Source organism: Primulina eburnea, chromosome 12 (genome assembly GCF_022965805.1).
Source record: "Primulina eburnea isolate SZY01 chromosome 12, ASM2296580v1, whole genome shotgun sequence".
Classification (NCBI taxonomy): domain Eukaryota; kingdom Viridiplantae; phylum Streptophyta; class Magnoliopsida; order Lamiales; family Gesneriaceae; genus Primulina; species Primulina eburnea.
In genome coordinates this window covers 29,619,821-29,638,522 of record NC_133112.1, presented here as the reverse complement: position 1 = coordinate 29,638,522, position 18,702 = coordinate 29,619,821, and the positions used below count along the sequence as shown (strand labels likewise).

The 18,702-nt window shown below is 35.2% G+C and overlaps 1 protein-coding gene across 1 annotated transcript; it reads left to right on the top strand.

Moving 5' to 3' along the window:
* Positions 1-15,215: 15,215 nt before the first annotated feature.
* On the top strand, positions 15,216-17,907 carry LOC140807264 (2-carboxy-1,4-naphthoquinone phytyltransferase, chloroplastic-like). The gene is made up of 10 exons (XM_073164047.1): positions 15,216-15,463; positions 15,556-15,844; positions 16,066-16,169; positions 16,254-16,325; positions 16,435-16,573; positions 16,687-16,793; positions 16,930-17,023; positions 17,120-17,269; positions 17,357-17,422; positions 17,639-17,907. Exons 1-10 carry the CDS (start codon positions 15,378-15,380, stop codon positions 17,768-17,770), a joined length of 1,239 nt encoding a protein of 412 aa, XP_073020148.1. The 5' UTR covers positions 15,216-15,377; the 3' UTR covers positions 17,771-17,907.
* Positions 17,908-18,702: the final 795 nt, after the last annotated feature.

The following is an 18,702-nucleotide window of genomic DNA, read 5'->3' as shown; positions in this document are numbered from 1 at the left end:
CATCAATATATGTAGGTTTGTATGTTTTTTCATGAGAAACAATCGATCTATCATGTTGTGTTTGTTTTATACAATTCTTGCAAGAAAATATGCATATGTTTTGCAAGGGACTACTAGGTCTAGACTCCTAGGGGTTGTACACGTTGAGGTCGATGGTGAATAGGTCGAGAGCACCTCAGATCGCTCCTAGACAAGGGAGCCGATTGGTTGGGTCGTGTGATGCATGTTTCGGCTAGATCGCGGGGAAAGGGGAAGAGCATCCGTCTATGGCTCATTCCAGGTGTTGGTTTAGGTCATGAGGGGTCCGTGTCAGGGCTTGGGATGGTCCTTGGTCGGCTGGTAGGGAGACTAAGCGCGGATCAAGGCTTGATGGCAAGTTAGGACAAGTTTGGGGCTAGATCATGTACTCCTTGATGAACCGAGGGATCCGCATGCGTGGGACTGCTGCCTAGGGTTAGGTCGGTCCAGGAGGGTCTGGTCTGAGGCTGGTCCAATCTGGTTAGGTGCAGGCTCGAGCGTTTAGCTTGTTATTGTAACTAGGGTTCAGTCCTCTAGTGTGAAGAATTTTCCAAAAGCTGTATGGTCTTTACCGAGGGTATTAGGTGGTCTGAACCCAGATTTTAAGGGTTGGTCATGTAGGTTCAAGTCATGGTTTAAGTTGGGAAAACTTAGGTTGAGTTTCGAGTTGATTCGTGTTAAAACCGAGACCCCTGTCCAAGTTTTGAAACGAATCTTGTAAGCTATCGAATGGCTCGAGTTTACGTCTAGGAAATTATTATAAATATGTTTTGAGGTGTTTTAAGGAGTTTGGTTGGCTTCGGGTCGAAATTTTGAGGTCCAGGGACAAAAGGGTCAATTAGGGTTTCCAAGGGCAAAATGGTCATTTTGCACCAGGGTCGAGTTAGCTGTACTGGCATCGTCTTGAACACTAAAATTGCATTTTTAAAATATATATGATATTATGAATACAAATTTTTATTAAAATATGAAAAATCCGTTGCATGCTTGATTTTAATGAAAATTACGTATATTTTAATGTTTGGATGTTTATTTTTCAAATTTTTTGATATTTTTACGCTTGTTGAGTCTCGTTTAGTTTTTCAAGAGATGTGTTGCCGTTAGGAGATGTTTAAAGGTTGGAAAAAGAGTTGTTTAAGCATGAGACGATGGCTGGACAGAAGCTAAAGGAGCTAAAAATGGAAGGGTTCGAAACTAGGGTTTTTGTGAGGGTTGCGTGGGAAGCATGGGACGGCTAGACCACAGCTGCACCAGGACTCAACCAGGCGCGGTCCTGGCCCTGTCATGGCGGTGTCCAGAAGCAAGGAGGTGGCTGGATGGTGGCTCGAAGGGTAGGAGGAAGCGGCTGCAACCCTAGGGACGAAGGTAGGGCTCAGGTTTGAGCGGCACGACCTAAGGATAATTCAGGTGGGTTCAGGCTGGTCCAGACGGGTCAAGACGGTCCTAGGATTGTGGTGATGGTTTGGTATAGGCTGGGGCTTGGGCTGGATGAAGGTATCTAGGGCTGGTGTGAGCCGCGACAGGTTTTTGGGGAATAAGGAGTGGTTCGGCGATGGTTAGGGCAGCAGCAGGGGCTGGCCATGGGACACGGGGGCTAGATCGTGGCTGATGGGGGTAGTCTAGGGTCGAGAAAGTCATGTCTCGAGTTTGGGAAAAAGTTGTTAAGTTCTGAATTAAATCGGATTACAAAACGGAATTATGGTTTAACGATTAAGTTCAATAAATCCAAGGGCATGAGTTTACGTTAAGAAAATTATTGGAATTCAAAAACAGGGTTATATGATGGTTCGGGATAGGCTCAAATTAAGAAACGTAGGAAAAAGTCAAAACCGGGAAGTTCGAGGTCCAGGGGTTAAATGGTCATTTTACGTCCACAGGTTTTTCAAATGTCCTGGCAGTGTCCTGAGGGGTCATAATAAATGTTAAATTATTTTTAAAATGATTATGCTATGATATTTTTATGATAAATGCTATGGTGAGCGATTTTCCCGAAAATGCTTGTTTTATTATTTTTGGTGTATATGATATTTTATAAATAAATAAAAGAAAATATTTTGGAGGATGTAAATTGATTGTGACACAGAGGATTTGTGAGGGATCTGTCTTAAGAAGGGGAGGTGAACTTACTTCGGCCACGGCCCAGTGATGAGAGTTGGTGACGCCCCGCCCCAGGTACTTGGTGTATAGATTGATCCATCGAACATATGATAAATAATAAAAGATAGTCACTTTTAATTATCAAAATTCACTAAAATGATTTATGATGAGGAAATGCTTTATGATATTATGTGCTTAAATGATTTACGAAATTGTTTATATGTTTACAAGTTTGTATGCCATCTTATTTTTTTTAAAAGTATTTTTGTAAGGATGTATGTGCATGTATATGTATTACACGTTACATATGGTTTGGACGTGCTAATTCGTTAGATTTACTAGGTTTGAATGGTCTCAGGTGAGGATGATATTGAGGAAGGTTTTGGACGCTTGAGTAGATCGGACATGGTAGTACACTCCCGAAGACCTTACGTTTTCCGCAATATTAGGATAATCAAAGTTTTGATTAAGATTTTGAGGATTACTTTAAAGAGAGATTTATGTTTCGTTTTTAAAAGTTTAGACACTGGATTTCGTATGATTGACATATGCTTTTATGATTGACGATTTATGGATTTTTATCGCAAATTCCGATTTTTTAAAATATGGATTTATATTTTGGTATGGTTCAGACTTTATGAAAATAATGAAAAAAAATTCTAGTATTATTTATTTAATGTGAGTGGTAAAGGACGTTTCAGTGGTCGAAAAGGTCGTTGATTCTTGAGAGTGGATAATTTTTTTTTATTGTGATCTTGTTCAACTCCCAGTAATCGATGTATAATCTCATGCTTCAATTCTTCTTCTTGACAAATAAGACATGTTCGTTCACCCCAAGATTATGTGCTTGGTCGTACTTGTTTCTTATCTAACAACTCTTCCGTTTTTTTAGTTCCTTGAGTTCCGCTAGCGTCATTCCATATGGTGCCTTAGAAATAGGTGTTGGCTCATGTGTCAAGTTAATTTCAAATTCAATTTCTAGGTTTGGGGTTGAGCTAGACAAACTTCCAGGAAAAACATCTTCAAATTCTCTAACAACTAGAACATCTTCTATTTTGATCTCAACCCATTCCTTAACCTCACATATCATCACAAGGTAGACATATTCACCTCTTGTCATGGCTTTCCACGTTTGAGAAACAGAAAAAAGAGTTTTGTGTTCCTTGGTCTTGTCATGGAATACCAATGTTTCTAAAATTTGAGACTTGAGTGGCACTGTCTTTCCATGAAAACTAATCCATCCCAAGGATGACATTGAATTCAACCATATGTAATTGGATTAGTTTTGCCTTGAAATGCTGATTTCCTATAAGAATACAAATATCCTGATATAGAGTACGCGTTTCTAATATTCGATTTGCAGTTGTTACTCTATATGGTTCTTCTAATTTGTTAGGTTTAACCCATAATTTTTTAGCAAATCTCTTAGATATAAACGCATGTATAGCACCACAATCAAATAGTACATATATAAGAAGATATCTTTTCGATTAGAATGATATATGCCACAACTTCATTTGAATTATCAACCTCCTCTTGATTCAAAGCATAGACTCGAGAATTCAGCTTGTTTTCATTTGGTTTGTTTGGATTTGAGCAATACAGTTGTCAATATTTCCACAACGAAAGCAAGCTCCAATATTCCTAAGACATTCATCAGTGTGAGCAAACCGAAAAGTTTGGCTCTCTTTTTGTTTGATTGAAAGGAAGTGAGTCACTCGGTTTGGCTACTGTGGCCAAAACATATACATTAGGTAATGTGAAATTAAATTTATTAATAGCAACTAAATTGAGAGTAGATGATAATCTAGGAAAATACAATATATGATTTATTAGATAAATAAATAAATTAAACAATTTTCTATCATAAATTTTTGTTATATAATTTCTTATTAAAAACATGAAAATATATAATTTTGTTCATGTACTTAAAAGTACACTAAATCTATCTCCTTTTAGGTAGTATATATTAATAAGATTAATAAAATATCTAGTTTTAAAAATATATTCAAAATATAATAAAAACAAAAACTCAGGTGAGACAGTCTCACAGATCAATTTTTTGAGATAGATCTCCGATCCGACCTAACTCGTGAAAAATTATTATTATTTTATACTAAAAGTATTACTATTCATTATAGTTATGAATCGGCTCAATCGTATTATAATTATAAACTCATAAGACCGTCTCACAAAAAATTAACTCCATGATAAAATAGCATGCATGCTTTTAAAAGATTTAAATTTAGCTGACCATATATATAATTGATAACAAATTTGGAACTAAATGTATAAGCCCAAATTTAAAGCTCACTGGGCTCTCCACATAGGCCCAAGTGTTTCCTTTTACCAAAGCGTCTTCACAATATCGAATAATTACATTTTTTTTTATGTATAAATGCCTCGTTCGGTCGATAAATTACCGATTGCATTAAGAAAAATTAAATTGACCAAAATATTTTTTTTGGAAAAATCGGATCGATCGAATCTGTTTTCAAAACCTAATAAAAATGGCTAATTCAGTCGATACTTAACTGAACTTTTAAGGGAAAATAATTCAAAAAAATGTTTTAAATAAGAGAAAAAAAATCAAAAATTTTGTTTAAACTAAAAATTTTAACATAAAAATTTAGTTAAATAAAATTGATATTTATCAACAACAAAAAATATTTTAGTTACATTTATCTGACTTAACAAAACTTTATTAGAATTTTGTGTTATTAAATTATATGACTCAGCCGTCGAGATAAGTGTGCTTGAGTTAGAGGACAAAGATAATTTACATCTTTGAAAGCTCTCGTTGTAGGCTATGTTAAGTTGTTGACGTTGTTGTATGTTATGGTTGGTTATGAAATTACGTGCCTAGTAAAAAGAGGTTCTATAGAGACGTCAGATCTTTATAAGATCGGTATCTGTGGAGACAACTCCAACAAGGACAAGACTCGTCCTTTGCACAAATTATTAATTATTAAAATTTAAATACACCAAACACTATGTGTGATCAAAAAACAATAGATAACATACAAAACATTTGATTCTTCCCTTTTATTTTTAAATTGATTGTCGTGTTTTGAGATTATTTTTTTAAAAAAATGAATCAGAAGTTTTGTATGTGATTTATTGTAAGAGTGAGTCTCATGTGAGACCGTCTCACGGATCATAATCTGTTAGACGGGTCAACCCTACCCATATTCACAATAAAAAGTAATACTTTTAGCATAAAAAGTAATATTTTTTCATGTGTGACCCTAATAAGAGATCCATCTCACAGATACGACCCGTGAAACCATCTCACACATGTTTTTGCCTTATTGTAATTATTTTTACATACATAAGATTTTTTATACATAATATTTAATACATGCATTTAATTGTTAATAATTAGTTCAAACAAGATTTGTTCGAGAAAATGCGGCATGATTTAATGAGATAAGCTACACAAAAAAAAAAAAATCTAATGAAATGAAGTTGGCGTATTGGTAAATGTTTATCCTAAGACAAAAACTTGTGTAAGACGGTCTCACGGGTCGTATCTGTGAGACGGATCTCTTATTTGGGTCACCCATGCAAAAGTATTACTTTTTATGCTAAAAGTATTACTTTTTATTGTGAATCCGGGTAGGGTTGACCCGTCTCACAGATTATAATCCGTGAGACGGTATCACATGAGACCTACTCTTATCCTAATACCCATAAAATTTCGATTATCCCTCTCAATAAATTTTATTAAAAAATTAGTAATATTATATATATTTTTTCCAAAAAAAAAAATCAGTTTATTCGATTTAACATTGCAAAACATCGTTATGCCCTAAATCGGTTTATTCTAATTTGACATAGATTCATGGATTGATTAGTGACAAATTATTGTTAATTTAAAAATTATAATATATTAAATTTTCTTTTATAAATCTCAATCTCATGCCCCAAAAAATTAACTCAAAACTCTAAATTTTAATAGATAATAATTATCTTTTTTTAAAAAAAAAAAACTTGTGAGTTACGGCGTGATGATAATTATCTTTGCCAAGATAGCAATCAAATTCATCTTGCATGGATTTTAATACAGTTTAAAATAATATAATAGAATTAATATAACAATTAATTATAATTAATACACAATACGTCCATCATGCATATATTTTCAAATCAGATAAAAGTTTGTTCACAAATTTTGACTTTGAAAATTTAATTAAAATACCTTAAGAAGTTTGTTCTTGCTTTGAATAAAGGTCGTTATCTGTCATAGAATTTGTTGGCTCACAAGGACTATCTAAAATTGAAATTGTGTTTTGCAAATAATGTTTTTACGAGGGGTGCTCCATAAATTCAAACCTGATTTAAAAAATTACATTTTGATGTCTTGAGTCTTTGTTGTCGATCTTCCTTGATTTTCAAAAAATAATACTGTTAGTACATGCATTTTTTTAATTTTCTTGTATATGCTTCATCAATTAAAATTCCTAAATCCCAGCTAACGATCTGGAATTATAAATTTATCCATTTTATTTTGTTAATATATGTATTATAAACAGGCCATGTCAACGGGTTTTAGATCCGAAAACTGTAACCGGCTAACATGTGGGCGGTTATTACTTATTATTGTCAAGGTTCGGGTCAAACCTGTTGACCCGGTTAACCTCTTGAACAAGTATGTGGCTAATAACCTGTTGGGAATGATCCACTAGAAGACTTTGATTTTGACAACACTTTTTGTACAAATCCATTTTAACTTAGGACTTATCTGTTGTCTAATTGAAACTCCTAGCACACTCTTGATTATAGACCGCAACATCACAATCCACATAATGTTCAACGTCTCTTATGCCAAGACTACAAACACAATCTTTAATGTCTTCGTGTGAAGATTCACTCAACTAAACTTTGAATTTCAAGTCTCTTGTATATGTGTGAGTGACTGTGTGTGAGGAATTTGTCCTTTAAAGTGTACATTTCAAATGTATCCTAACATAAGGGCTTGTGCTATCAAATAGCAGATTTCTTCATGCTAGCTGCTCATGCTTTGAATCCTCTTCAAAAGCTCTTGTTTGATCTTCAAGATGTTGTATTTATAAGCCCCAACAATGTTATATATATTAGACACAAGAATATGACCGTTTGAAAAGTTTTTGTACTGTTTTTGAAATTGCAACGGTCAAATTCTCCTTGCTGAACATTTTCCCGAGCTTAAACCGGTTGATCAACGGTTTAAACTGGTCAATGGTTGAAAATTGATCAGCGATTGAAACTGGCCAGCGGTTGAAAACTGATTAGCGGTTGAAACTTGTCAGGGGTTGAATTGGTCAGCGGTTGAAAACTGATCAGCTCAACGATCGAAAACTGATCAGCGGTTGAAACTGGTCAGCGATTGAACTGGTCAGCGGTTTAAAACTGATAAGCTGTTTAAACTGGTTAGTGGTTGAACTGGTCAGAAGTTCATCTGGTCAGCATCTCAACTGCAGCTCAACTGGTGTGTTGTGCATAACTAGTAACTTCATCGCCATTTATCCACATTTTAAGCTTCAATTCAGACTTTGACTATTGCAGAAGATTTGTAGATCATCATCTTATCTTTCCAATGTATACTGAATCGCTTCATTCCAATAATTGAGCTGAGAGATATGGATAAAATACCCAACTGCTCATACCCAACTGATTGTTGTTTTCGTGCAATCAGTTTGGTCATTCAACAACCAGTTTTACCAAGATACCATTTTATTTTGCCAAACTGACATGAAATACGACTTGTTTCAAATTGAGTTTTCTTGTCAGTGAAGTTTGCGGATTGTCATTTGAATTATCCAGTTGAGAGATATCATTAGAACACCGAAACTCGCCAGAAATTGAGTTTGGCAAAATTCATTTTCAGTTTTCAGCTTGTGTTTACAACTTCACACATGAATAAATATGTTAGAAATATAATAACAAGTTTTGTTAACATCAAAATCAAGATTGCGAACATAAAATGTTCCAACAATAGCTTTTCAAGAGGAATGAGTTTAAAACCTACAAAATAAAGTTTTCATAGTAGAAATCTAAACTTGTTGATTGGATATCACAATATTAGGGGTGGGCAACGGTCGGTTTGGTTCGGTTTTAGTCTACAACGGTTCGGTTTTTCGGTTTTCGGTTTTGAATATCTCTAGTCCAAAACCAAACCATTTTATTACGGTTCGGTTCGGTTTTTTTTTGTAATACGGTTCGGTTTTTACGGCCGGTTATATACGGTTGGCTAAAATTTGTTGAGAGATAAAATTATATGTCACTTTATGTCTTTAAAATCTAAATCATAGTATTTTTCAAATATTTAATTTGTGAGACTTGATCATATATATATATATATATATATATATATATATAAAACCTGTGTTGTGTATAAACATGTCATACGAATATAATAACTGTATATAACTAATTAACCATGTAAACACGGAAAATGCATGAATCCAACGGAATATTCAGTAATAAGAATGATAACAAGGTGTCAACCAGCTCGAATGGAACACAAATAATCTTACGAAATATTAAAGAAATATATACAGAAAAAAGAGAACGTCGACTGATGAGTGGTAAGAAATAAGAGAAAACGATCGGATTGAAAAATTGAGGGTTAATGATACTAAGTTCCTAAATCTTAATAGGCCCATTATATATAAAAAGACTTATATTTAACAATAATATTACCCATTATACATAAAAACCTTATATATAACAAAAATATGACCGGTTCGGTTTTTCGGTTTTTTTGGGGCTTAAAACCGAAAACCGAACCGAAAAACCGAACTTTATATATTTTAAAACCATAACCGACCGAAAAACCGATAAAACCGAACCATTTAAACCGAATTATTCGGTTCGGTCGGTTTTTTCGGTTTTTCGGGTTTTATGCCCACCCCTACACAATATCTTGGTTCAATGAGAAAAATAAATGGGAAAACTTGTGAAAGCACTTGAGAATTAATTATTTCTCATTCATAGGAAGAATGATTGTTGTTTCTTACAAATGTAGTGACGATAAATTTTGTATTTTAACGGTACATTTGCTTGTAAAAATCATGGTATGGTAGGATATTCTTAAAAGGAGACCACTTAAGTAAGTGTGAGGAGTGACCGCCTCGATGAAACACTTAAGAAGCCAAGATGTGATACAAAAAAAAAACCAAAAGGAAATTATAGGGAAGTTACCTTGTAGGTACTGTTCCCTGGTTTTACACAAACTTCCAAGAAGGTCAAGACATCATGTTCACTTCTTGGGCTAGTAAATATGATGGTACTCTATTAAGAAAGTTTCAAAGCCAAAATCTATCTTTTCCTAATGTGATGATTTTTCGTATAAACTCTCTTTTGACGAGTATATACATTCATGTATTAATTTTATTCATGTAGTGGATTATTGGAATGTTTTCGGATTAATGAATATAAATTAGGTAAGGTAAAAGACAAAGAAAAATATAACATAAGAACGGAAAAGAAACATGAGCCTTAAAAGATGCATGGGAATTTCTCAGGCAACATGGGATGCACTGAGACGCCTAAAAGAGTCGCCCTAGTTCCCTATGTGTGGAATAAAAAAATCTAGGCCATAGGGCAGGCGCAAGCACCCCATCATGCGCAGGTTAGGTGTTGAGGCTCTCGTTTTAGACGTTTCGGCGTCACATGTATGGCCTCGCTGTTGACAAAAGGACAATTCTGACTTCACCATCTGTCTGTGCAGCTCCTCAACGACCTCAAGCTAATCACCAAAACAGGTCAAATACGAAGGTTTCTTAAGATGAGTGTGCTTTTTGTAAAGAGAAGGGGCACTAGAAAGCTCAATGCCCACTATTGTTGAGTAAAGGAAAAATGCAGCCGCAACAGCAACAACAACTACCACACAACACTCCATGGAAACCACAGCAGCAGCAGCAGCATCAGCCATCTCTGAACACTCCATGGAAACCACAGCAGCAGCAACAGCAGCCATATTAGAACACTCCATGGAAACCTTGTAATCCATCAAACTAGTGGACATATCGACCACCTCAGTCTAACAATGCAGTCGCTGCACCGTCTTTGGATCCGTATTTGTTTGAGCAGTTTCAACAGTTCCTCGCTTCACAGCGTCATGCTATGTCAGCTTCTTCACATATAGGTTTGTCATCCTCTGGCACTTCAGGTATATCTTCGTCCATCTGGGTCTTGGATTCTAGAGCATCTCATCATATGTCTCCTGATTTGTCATCTTTTGCTTCTTTGTCTCACAATTCTTCAATTGAAATTGTGACTGCTGATGGTACACCGATGCTATTAGTAGGCATTGGTTCTCTAGTTACGTGTTGTTTATCTTTTCCCGATGTATACTATATTCCAAATCTTACACTTAATCTTGTTTCGGTCAGTCAATTATGTGAGTCTGGATACTTAGTCTACTTTTCTTCTTCAAATTGTTATGTGCAGGACCCGCGATCCCAGAGGCTGATTGGGACAGGCCGTAGACAGGAGGGACTTTATGTTTTGGATTATCTCAGAGTACCAGATATTGCAGAATCTAGTGTGGATCTCTCTTCTTTTCGCTTGAGTAAGTCGTCTTCTGTTTTTTATTTATGACATAATCGTCTAGGACACGTTTCCGCGTCTCGTTTGAATTTTTTAGCTCTAAGGAGCACTAGGAACTTTGAAAAATTGTGATATTTCTGATTGTAGTGGTTGTAAACTGGCAAAATTTTCGACATTACCTTTTTATAAAAGTCTATCTTTTTCTCCTACTCCTTTTGATCTTGTTCATTCAGATGTGTGAGGACCATCTTCTGTCCCCACGAAAGGGGGGTCGAGATATTATGTTTCTTTTATTGATGATTGAACTTGTTATTTTTGGGTTTATCTAAGAAACATAGGTCTGATTATCTTGCTATTTTCAATGATTTTAAAGCTCTTGTGAAAAATCAACATTCAGCTGTCATCAAGTGTTTTCGTTGTGATTTGGGGGGTGAATAAACTTCTAATGATTTCTCACGTTTGCTTGCTTCTGATGGTACCATACGTCAAACCTCGTGTAGAGAAACCCTTGAACAAAATGGTGTTGCCGGAAGAAAACATAGACATATTGTTGAAACATCTCGCTCTTTCTTACTGTCTTCTAATGTTCCTAATGAATTTTGGGTGAAGCAATTCTTACTGTTGTTCACGTGATCAATAGAATTCCAACTTCACACAATTCAGGTTTGTCACCCTTTCAAAAATTGTATGTTCATGCTCATAATTACTCTTCATTGCATGTTTTTGGTTGTGCCTGTTTTGTTCTCCGACCACAAATCAAGCGCAATAAGTTCTCTCCGCGCTATGCTCTGTGTGTTTTCCTCGGTTATGGTATTGGTCAAAAAAAGTATCGTTGTTTTGATCCAATTAGTCAAAAACTGTACGTCTCTCGTCATGTTGTGTTTCTTGAATATGTTCCATTCTTTTCTATACCTGTTAGTTCGCATAATATGACACATGAAGATCTTATTCGCATTGACCCTTTCACCTCCGACACCGACGAGACTTTGCCCACGACCACACCCGAGACTCCTGCTCCTCCAAATCCCCCTACGACAACCCAATCATCTTCTGGCATCGCGGATAATCCTCCACTCTGTCAGTCCACTCGGGTTCGTAAGTCTACTCGACTACCTGATTTTGCTTACTCGTGTTATTCTAGCTCTTTCGCTTCATTTGTTGCCTCTGTTCATCGTCTCTCTGAGCCTTTGTCCTATAGCGAAGCTGTTGTTAATCCACTTTGGCAGAAGGCTATGGCTGAGGAACTGACTGCTCTTCATCAGACTCATACATGGGATTTGGTTCTGTTGCCACCAGGAAAGCACACCATTGGCTCTCGTTGGGTCTACAAGATCAAGACCAAATCTGATGGATCTATTGAGCGCTACAATGCTCATCTTGTTGCTAAAGGTTACTCTCAGAAGCATGGCATGGATTATGAGAAAACATTTGCCCCCGTTGCTAAAATGACGATAGTCGTACTCTAATTGTTGTTGCTTCTGTTCGTCGATGGAAAATCTCTCAGATGGATGTCAAGAATGCTTTCTTGAATGGTGATCTTCATGAAGAAGTTTTTATGGCTCATCCTCCTGGTGTTGCTCACCAACCTGGTGAAGTTTGTAGACTTCGTAAGGCTCTTTATAGTCTCAAACAAGCTCCCCATGCTTGTTTTGAGAAATTTTCTATAGTGATTACTTCACTTGGGTTTATTCCCATTATTTGTCAAGTGTACTCGTGCAGGTCGTATACTTCTGTCTGTATATGTTGATGACATGATAATCACCGGTGATGATATTGATGGTATTGAGGCTTTGAAGTTTGAGTTAGCTTGCTGCTTTTCTATGAAGGATTTAGGTTTGCTACGTTACTTTCTAGGAATTGAGGTTGCCTATTCTCCAAAAGGTTGTCTTTTATCCCAGTCAATGTACATAGCAGATCTGTTTGAGCGTGCACGTCTAACTGATAACATGATAGTTGATACTCCTCTTGAGACCAACGCTCGGTAATCTCTGTCAGATGGACCTCCTTTGCCAGATTCTACCTTATATCGCACTATTGTTGGCAAATTAGTTTATCTCATCGTGACTCGTCCAGATATTGCGCATGCTGTTCATATAGTAAGTCAGTTTGTCACTGCACCAACTACATTTCATTGGGCTGCTGTTCTTTGCATTCTCAGGTATCTTCGGGGAACTCAGTTTCAGAGTCTTTTGTTTCCTTCTACTTTCTCCTTAGAGCTGCGTGCATACTCTGATGCTGATTGGGCTGACGATCCCACGGATCGTAAGTCAACCACTGGCTTCTGTATTTTTCTGGGAGATTCTGTTATCTCTTGGAGAAGTAAGAAACAAGTTGTTATCTCTAGATCTTCTACCGAAGTCGAGTATCGTGCTATGGCTTCAAATACTTGCGAGATTGTTTGGTTACATTGGTTGCTTGTGGATTTCGGTATCCTTCTTCGTCATCCTACTCCGTTATATTATGATAATCATAGTACAATTCAGATTGCGCGCAATTCAGTTTTTCATGAGAGGGCAAAGCACATTGAGATCGATTGTCACGTCACTCTTCATCATCTCCAGCTTGGCACCATTACGTTACCTTTCGTTCCTTCTTCTCTGCAAATAGTTGATATGTTTACCAAGGCACATTCAACTTCGCGCTTCCGTTTTTTGTCTGACAAACTCTCCATGCTTTTAGATGTAGCATCGTGAGTTTGAGGGGGGATGTTAGTATATATTAGAATATATTATTGTTAGCTCTCAAGGGTAGATTAGTCATTTTATTATTTTTGTATTTATCCTAACTATATAAACATATTTTCTTTGTATTCTTAATTTATTCAGTTTTATAATACTACGACTTGAGCTTTTCGCTCACTCTCTATTTTTTCAATAATGTTCAACACTAAACTCAATTTTTTATCGATTAGACATTGCAAAATACGAATACACATGGTAGAATTTTCTATAAATGTGTGTGACCCAAAAAATGCAACAATCATTATAACTGGTCGATTTGTTTAGACCGTCAAGTCCGTGGTTTGTAGCAGTTTAAAATAATCATTTACGTTACCGTTCAATATGATGATGGAAACTGGTCAACAAAGGCAAACAAATATATTTTAAACAACTAAACTCATTGATCTTTATACTCGTGAAATCCATTACAAACATTTAGGTAATCTGTTTAACAAAATTTATTTAAGAGAAATTAGGCCATCTTTGAACGGAATCATGACTTCTTCCATCTTTGCTATGAGGCGGCAATTTCTTTATCAACTTGCTTCCGCACTCGCAATGGATAATTGATATAAAATTGAAACAAGTCTCTCTTTTTATTTAGGTAAAAATTTGTGTGAGACGGTCTCAGGGGTCGTATTTTGTGAGACAGATCTTTTATTTGGGTCATCCGTGAAAATATATTATTTTTTATTATGAATATCGGTAGAGTTGACCCGTCTCACAGATAAAGATTTGTGAGACGGTCTCACAAGAGACCTGCCCTAGTATTTATTAAGTTTGTGCAAAATATAGCCAAAACATTTGGTATCATAATCTGTTTTGTTTTTTAAAAAAAAAATCATTATTTCATATCGTAGTTTAGTCGCTCACTAATTTTCATAATTATCGTATGATCATCATTTAAATATAATCAAATCAAATTGTAACATGTAAGCATTTCAAATTATAGTTAAATCGTCATTGATTTTTACAACCATGATATTATCAAATTAATTATAAAAATATATATACAAACTCACAACACGTGTCAAAAATAGCTAGCATAAGTGAAATTTGATGTTACTTGAATTTTATCTTACATCATTCGTAGAGAACATATTCCTCTGTTCAATTATTAAAATAAAATGATTAATACCTATCCAATTATTATGATGCATGTATATAATATACATGTGGGCCATGGCTAAATATTAAATAATATCCGAGGATATCCATTCAAACCTAAATTCGATCCATGTTTCCGCTAAAAGACGCCCGGCGGCCGTTAATATAATAACCAAAATAAAATCTGATAAGCCATCACAAAGCAGAAATAATAATGATAAATTTTGAAAGAGTGGATCTTATGTGATATCGTTTCACGGATCTTAATCTGTGAGACGGGTCAACTATATCGATATTCACAATAAAAAGTAATATTTTTAGCATAAAAAGTAATACTTTTTCAAGGATAACCCAAATAAGAGATCCGCCTCACAAATACGACCCGTGAGACCATCTCACACGAATTTTTGTGTCATTTTGAAAAACATTTAGTTATAATTGAATTGTTGGGTTTTAAATTTATGAATTTTAAATATATTTTTTTTGTTTAAATAAATAAAATTATAAATTTCAAATATTTATCTCACATATTTATATAATATTTTATGGTAATTATAATAATAATGATGTCGTTTGAAATTTATTTAATTATTTTATTAATGTGAAAAAAGTAAGATAAAATTTTTAAAATTTTATTTATAATTTATAGTAAACAATACAATTAATTAAAATTAAAAGATTTGGAATCTACTAATATTGGTTCAACGTTATTGTTTTGGTCATTTTTGGTTGACTAGTGTACCTGTGGAGGCCGCACACCAAGACAGCCAAACGGGTGATTATTTAAGCTCACAATTCTTCTGGAGAAAAGCAAATCAAATCCAACACCAAAAGCTCCATAGTGCTTGAAATCATAACCAATACATCTCAAGCCAATAATCAGTCGACTTACCTCTGGAAATGGCAGCAACCACATTCTTGAATGTGAACATGAATGGCTGTGGCATCAAGAAAATCAGCCAAGATTACTTGAAACTTCCCAATAGGCAAGTTCATTATCAGTTAAATTAATTCATTTCTAAGTTATTATTTCATGCGTCGTTAATAGGCTGAGCGGGTGTGTTGATCATAATTTCAGGAACTTTTCGGTGTCATCGGCTGCTCCGCAAGCTCTGCATATGCCAAGATTGCCCCAGAGAATAGCTTCAAACAAGATTACATTCACAGGGGATGTGTTGAAATCTAGCACAAAGCTAAACACCAGATTGGTGTTAAAGTGCAGAGCAGAAGTTGCGGAAGTAGCAGAATTTAGTAGTGCTCCGGTTGAAGAGATTAAAGTTGTGGAGGAAGAAAATTTATCGAGATCTACTTTATTATGGAGAGCCGCCAAAATACCTTTGTATACTGTTGCTCTCGTTCCCGCAACTGTAAGCCTTCGTGTCCATCACATATATGGCCTTTCGGTCGGATATTAGGAATATAACCCGAAATTAATTTAGCTGAAGAAGCTGACTAAATAAATCCTAATCCTAACAAGTAAAAAAATATAGGGTTTTTAAGTAAAATAAATGTCAAAAAAATCAGTTCTTTAATGTTTTTAATTTAGGGACACCCAAGATTTAACGAAAAATTATGTGTGAAATAACAGGTGGCCTCGGCATTAGCTTTTTGGCAAACGGGACAGGCTGCTGTGGGGCGCTATTTCATGATCTTGGCCTCTTTCGTGATTGTCAATATTTGGATCAAATTAAGGTACGCCACCTGTGCTTGTTTCGCATTCAAGAATGTTTCCATCTTGTCTAGAAATTTGTGGTCTAAATTTCTCTAAATATGCAGCAACGACGTTTACGATTTTGACACTGGAGCAGATAAGAACAAGAAAGAATCGGTCGTCAATATCTTTGGCAGGTGAGGATCAAATACTACCCCAGAGAAATCCTGAAAAAAAAATTTTGAAATTTGTGATAAATTATCGTGGTAAAATGAAGGACTAATAGTAGCTTTCATCACTGTGAAGCCGAAATGCCATAAACTACGCTGCGTGGGCAATACTTGCCATCGGTTTTTCTGGCTTTACTGGGCTAGCGGTGGCTGCAAAAAGTGTTCGGGCTTTTATTTTGATAGCCGCTTCAGTGTTTTGCTTCTACATTTACCAGGTAAAACATATATCAATTCGAACTAGTATCAGTTTGATCCTAGTTCATCAGGCATTGGGAGGAGTATTTCGTACATCTGTACTAAAACCAGTGTTCGATTCGATGTTTTGCAGTGTCCACCCTATCGTGTAGCTTACGACGGATTGGGAGAGCCAACGCTCTTCACCGGATTCGGCCCGCTCGCAACCATCGGCTTTTATCTGCTTCATAGCTCGGCTAGGTCTGTTTTACTCATCCCTATACATATATATGATGATTTATGAGTCAGTAAATCAAATTTCATTTGTAATCTTTTTGTAAAAAAAAATGTGAATTTTTAGTTCTTGGTACTGATTTTGATTACATTCTGAGTACAGGGGTGAGCTACCAATTACTAACACCGTCGTTTGGTCGTCGATTCTCGTCGGTTACACGACAACCTTAATCCTCTTCTGTAGTCATTTCCATCAGGTGATCCATCCATATCTATGTTATAAACATCATGTTATAATGATATTCAAGATTCAGCAACATGTCTAAACTCGAGTTCGGATTCGAATCGTGCAGATAGAGGATGACAAGGCTGTTGGAAAAATGTCTCCTTTGGTGAGGCTGGGCACTAAAAAAGCTTCCAAAGTATTGCAATATGGTGTTGTGGGGCTTTATGCACTCTTATTTGCTTTGGGATATACCAACACTGTTCCTTTGGCCAGTGTGGTAAGTCCATCTCTAGATGTGCTTATTGTTAGTGCCTATTTCTTCATAAAATTTCAAAGTAATTATTTTAATTATTTATTTTTTCAGATTTTTGGTTGTATGACATTGCCAATAGCAAATCTTCTACTCAGCTTTGTCCAAAAGAACTACCAGGTGAGAACTCATTAATACCTATGTGTTTCCTCTGATGTCTACCTCGAAAAAAGATTAAAATATATCATACAAAATAATATACGGCACTATTCAAAACAAAAAATTTCATTAAAATTTCCAAATTTGGGACGAAGTTGCTGTAAAAAAAAATAGAATAAAATAAATTATCCCATGCATTTTGCTAAAAAAATATATATATTATTTTGATATTGACAGAATAAAGTGAAGCTGTTCAAGACCAAATACTTCTGCGTGGGGCTGCACACTTTGTTTGGTTTCGGCGTCTCGGCTGGACTGGTGCTTGCAAGAATATTGACAAGACAACCGGCCATTCCTGTCGTGGTTTAACTTTTATGCAAAGAATTAAATTCATTTTTGTTAGTTGAAATTATTGAATATTAAATTAATAAATGACGATGTATGTAATGATCTATTTATTTTTGGATTATTTCTAAATAAATTCTATAAATATGAAACGTCAACAACTTGTTTTTCTTAAAAATACTAGAATGTTTTTTTTTCTATTTTCACATTATTTTAGACTGAATATTAAATATATAATTTTTTTGACACCATTTTAAAAATAAAACAAACAATTATATTTGAAAATCCAAAATAAAAAGTTGTAATTCAAAATCATAGATAGTTTATCCAACCTAACTTTAAACTCTCGACACCTCTCAACTCATGTTATAAAATCTAAAAAGTATTTTGTCATTCCAGAAAATACTTATCTTTAGCTTTGTAATGGTAGCTGTGGGGTGCCCATGAATCAGTTGCTCGAATTCTAAAGTCGTATTTTATAGTTGTTTTTTTTTTTAAGGTTGGTTTTTGTTTGGGAATTTTATTATTGTCGGTTCGTCGTATCTTGATCCTGGGCTCGGTATGTGTTTGACAAAATGCTTTTGAAAGTCATTGAAATAATCTTCATGTGGTAATACATCTATCCATTAAGCACTTCTTGATTAAGGGATGTATGTGTGTATTTTTTTTATAGAAATGAATGACGCACAGATTGAGTCTGTTCCGAACTCCCAAGAGAAAAAACTCGCTCGAATTGGTTGTTTTAGAAGTCTCTGGTTCTTCATCTATTTGGGTTGGATTCCTGTCTATTATCCATTTGTCGACCCAGTCTTCAATTTATTGGTCCATTAGTTGTGAGTAAATTTCAAGTGATTTGGGCTTATTAAATTTCTGTATGCTTTGTGCTACCCATGGACCACTCTATTTGTAGTTCTGTTTATGTATGTGTTTTCCTTGTTGGAACTATTCTATTACAT

What these genes read in the sequence shown, in the direction of transcription:
- LOC140807264 (XM_073164047.1), top strand. Translation starts at nt 15,378, where the DNA reads ATGGCAGCAACCACATTCTTGAATGTGAACATGAATGGCTGTGGCATC. An exon ending in AATATTTGGATCAAATTAAG is followed by an intron (nt 16,170 to 16,253) that starts GTACGCCACCTG and finishes CTAAATATGCAG; the next exon opens with CAACGACGTTTACGATTTTG. An exon ending in GTCGTCAATATCTTTGGCAG is followed by an intron (nt 16,326 to 16,434) that starts GTGAGGATCAAA and finishes ATCACTGTGAAG; the next exon opens with CCGAAATGCCATAAACTACG.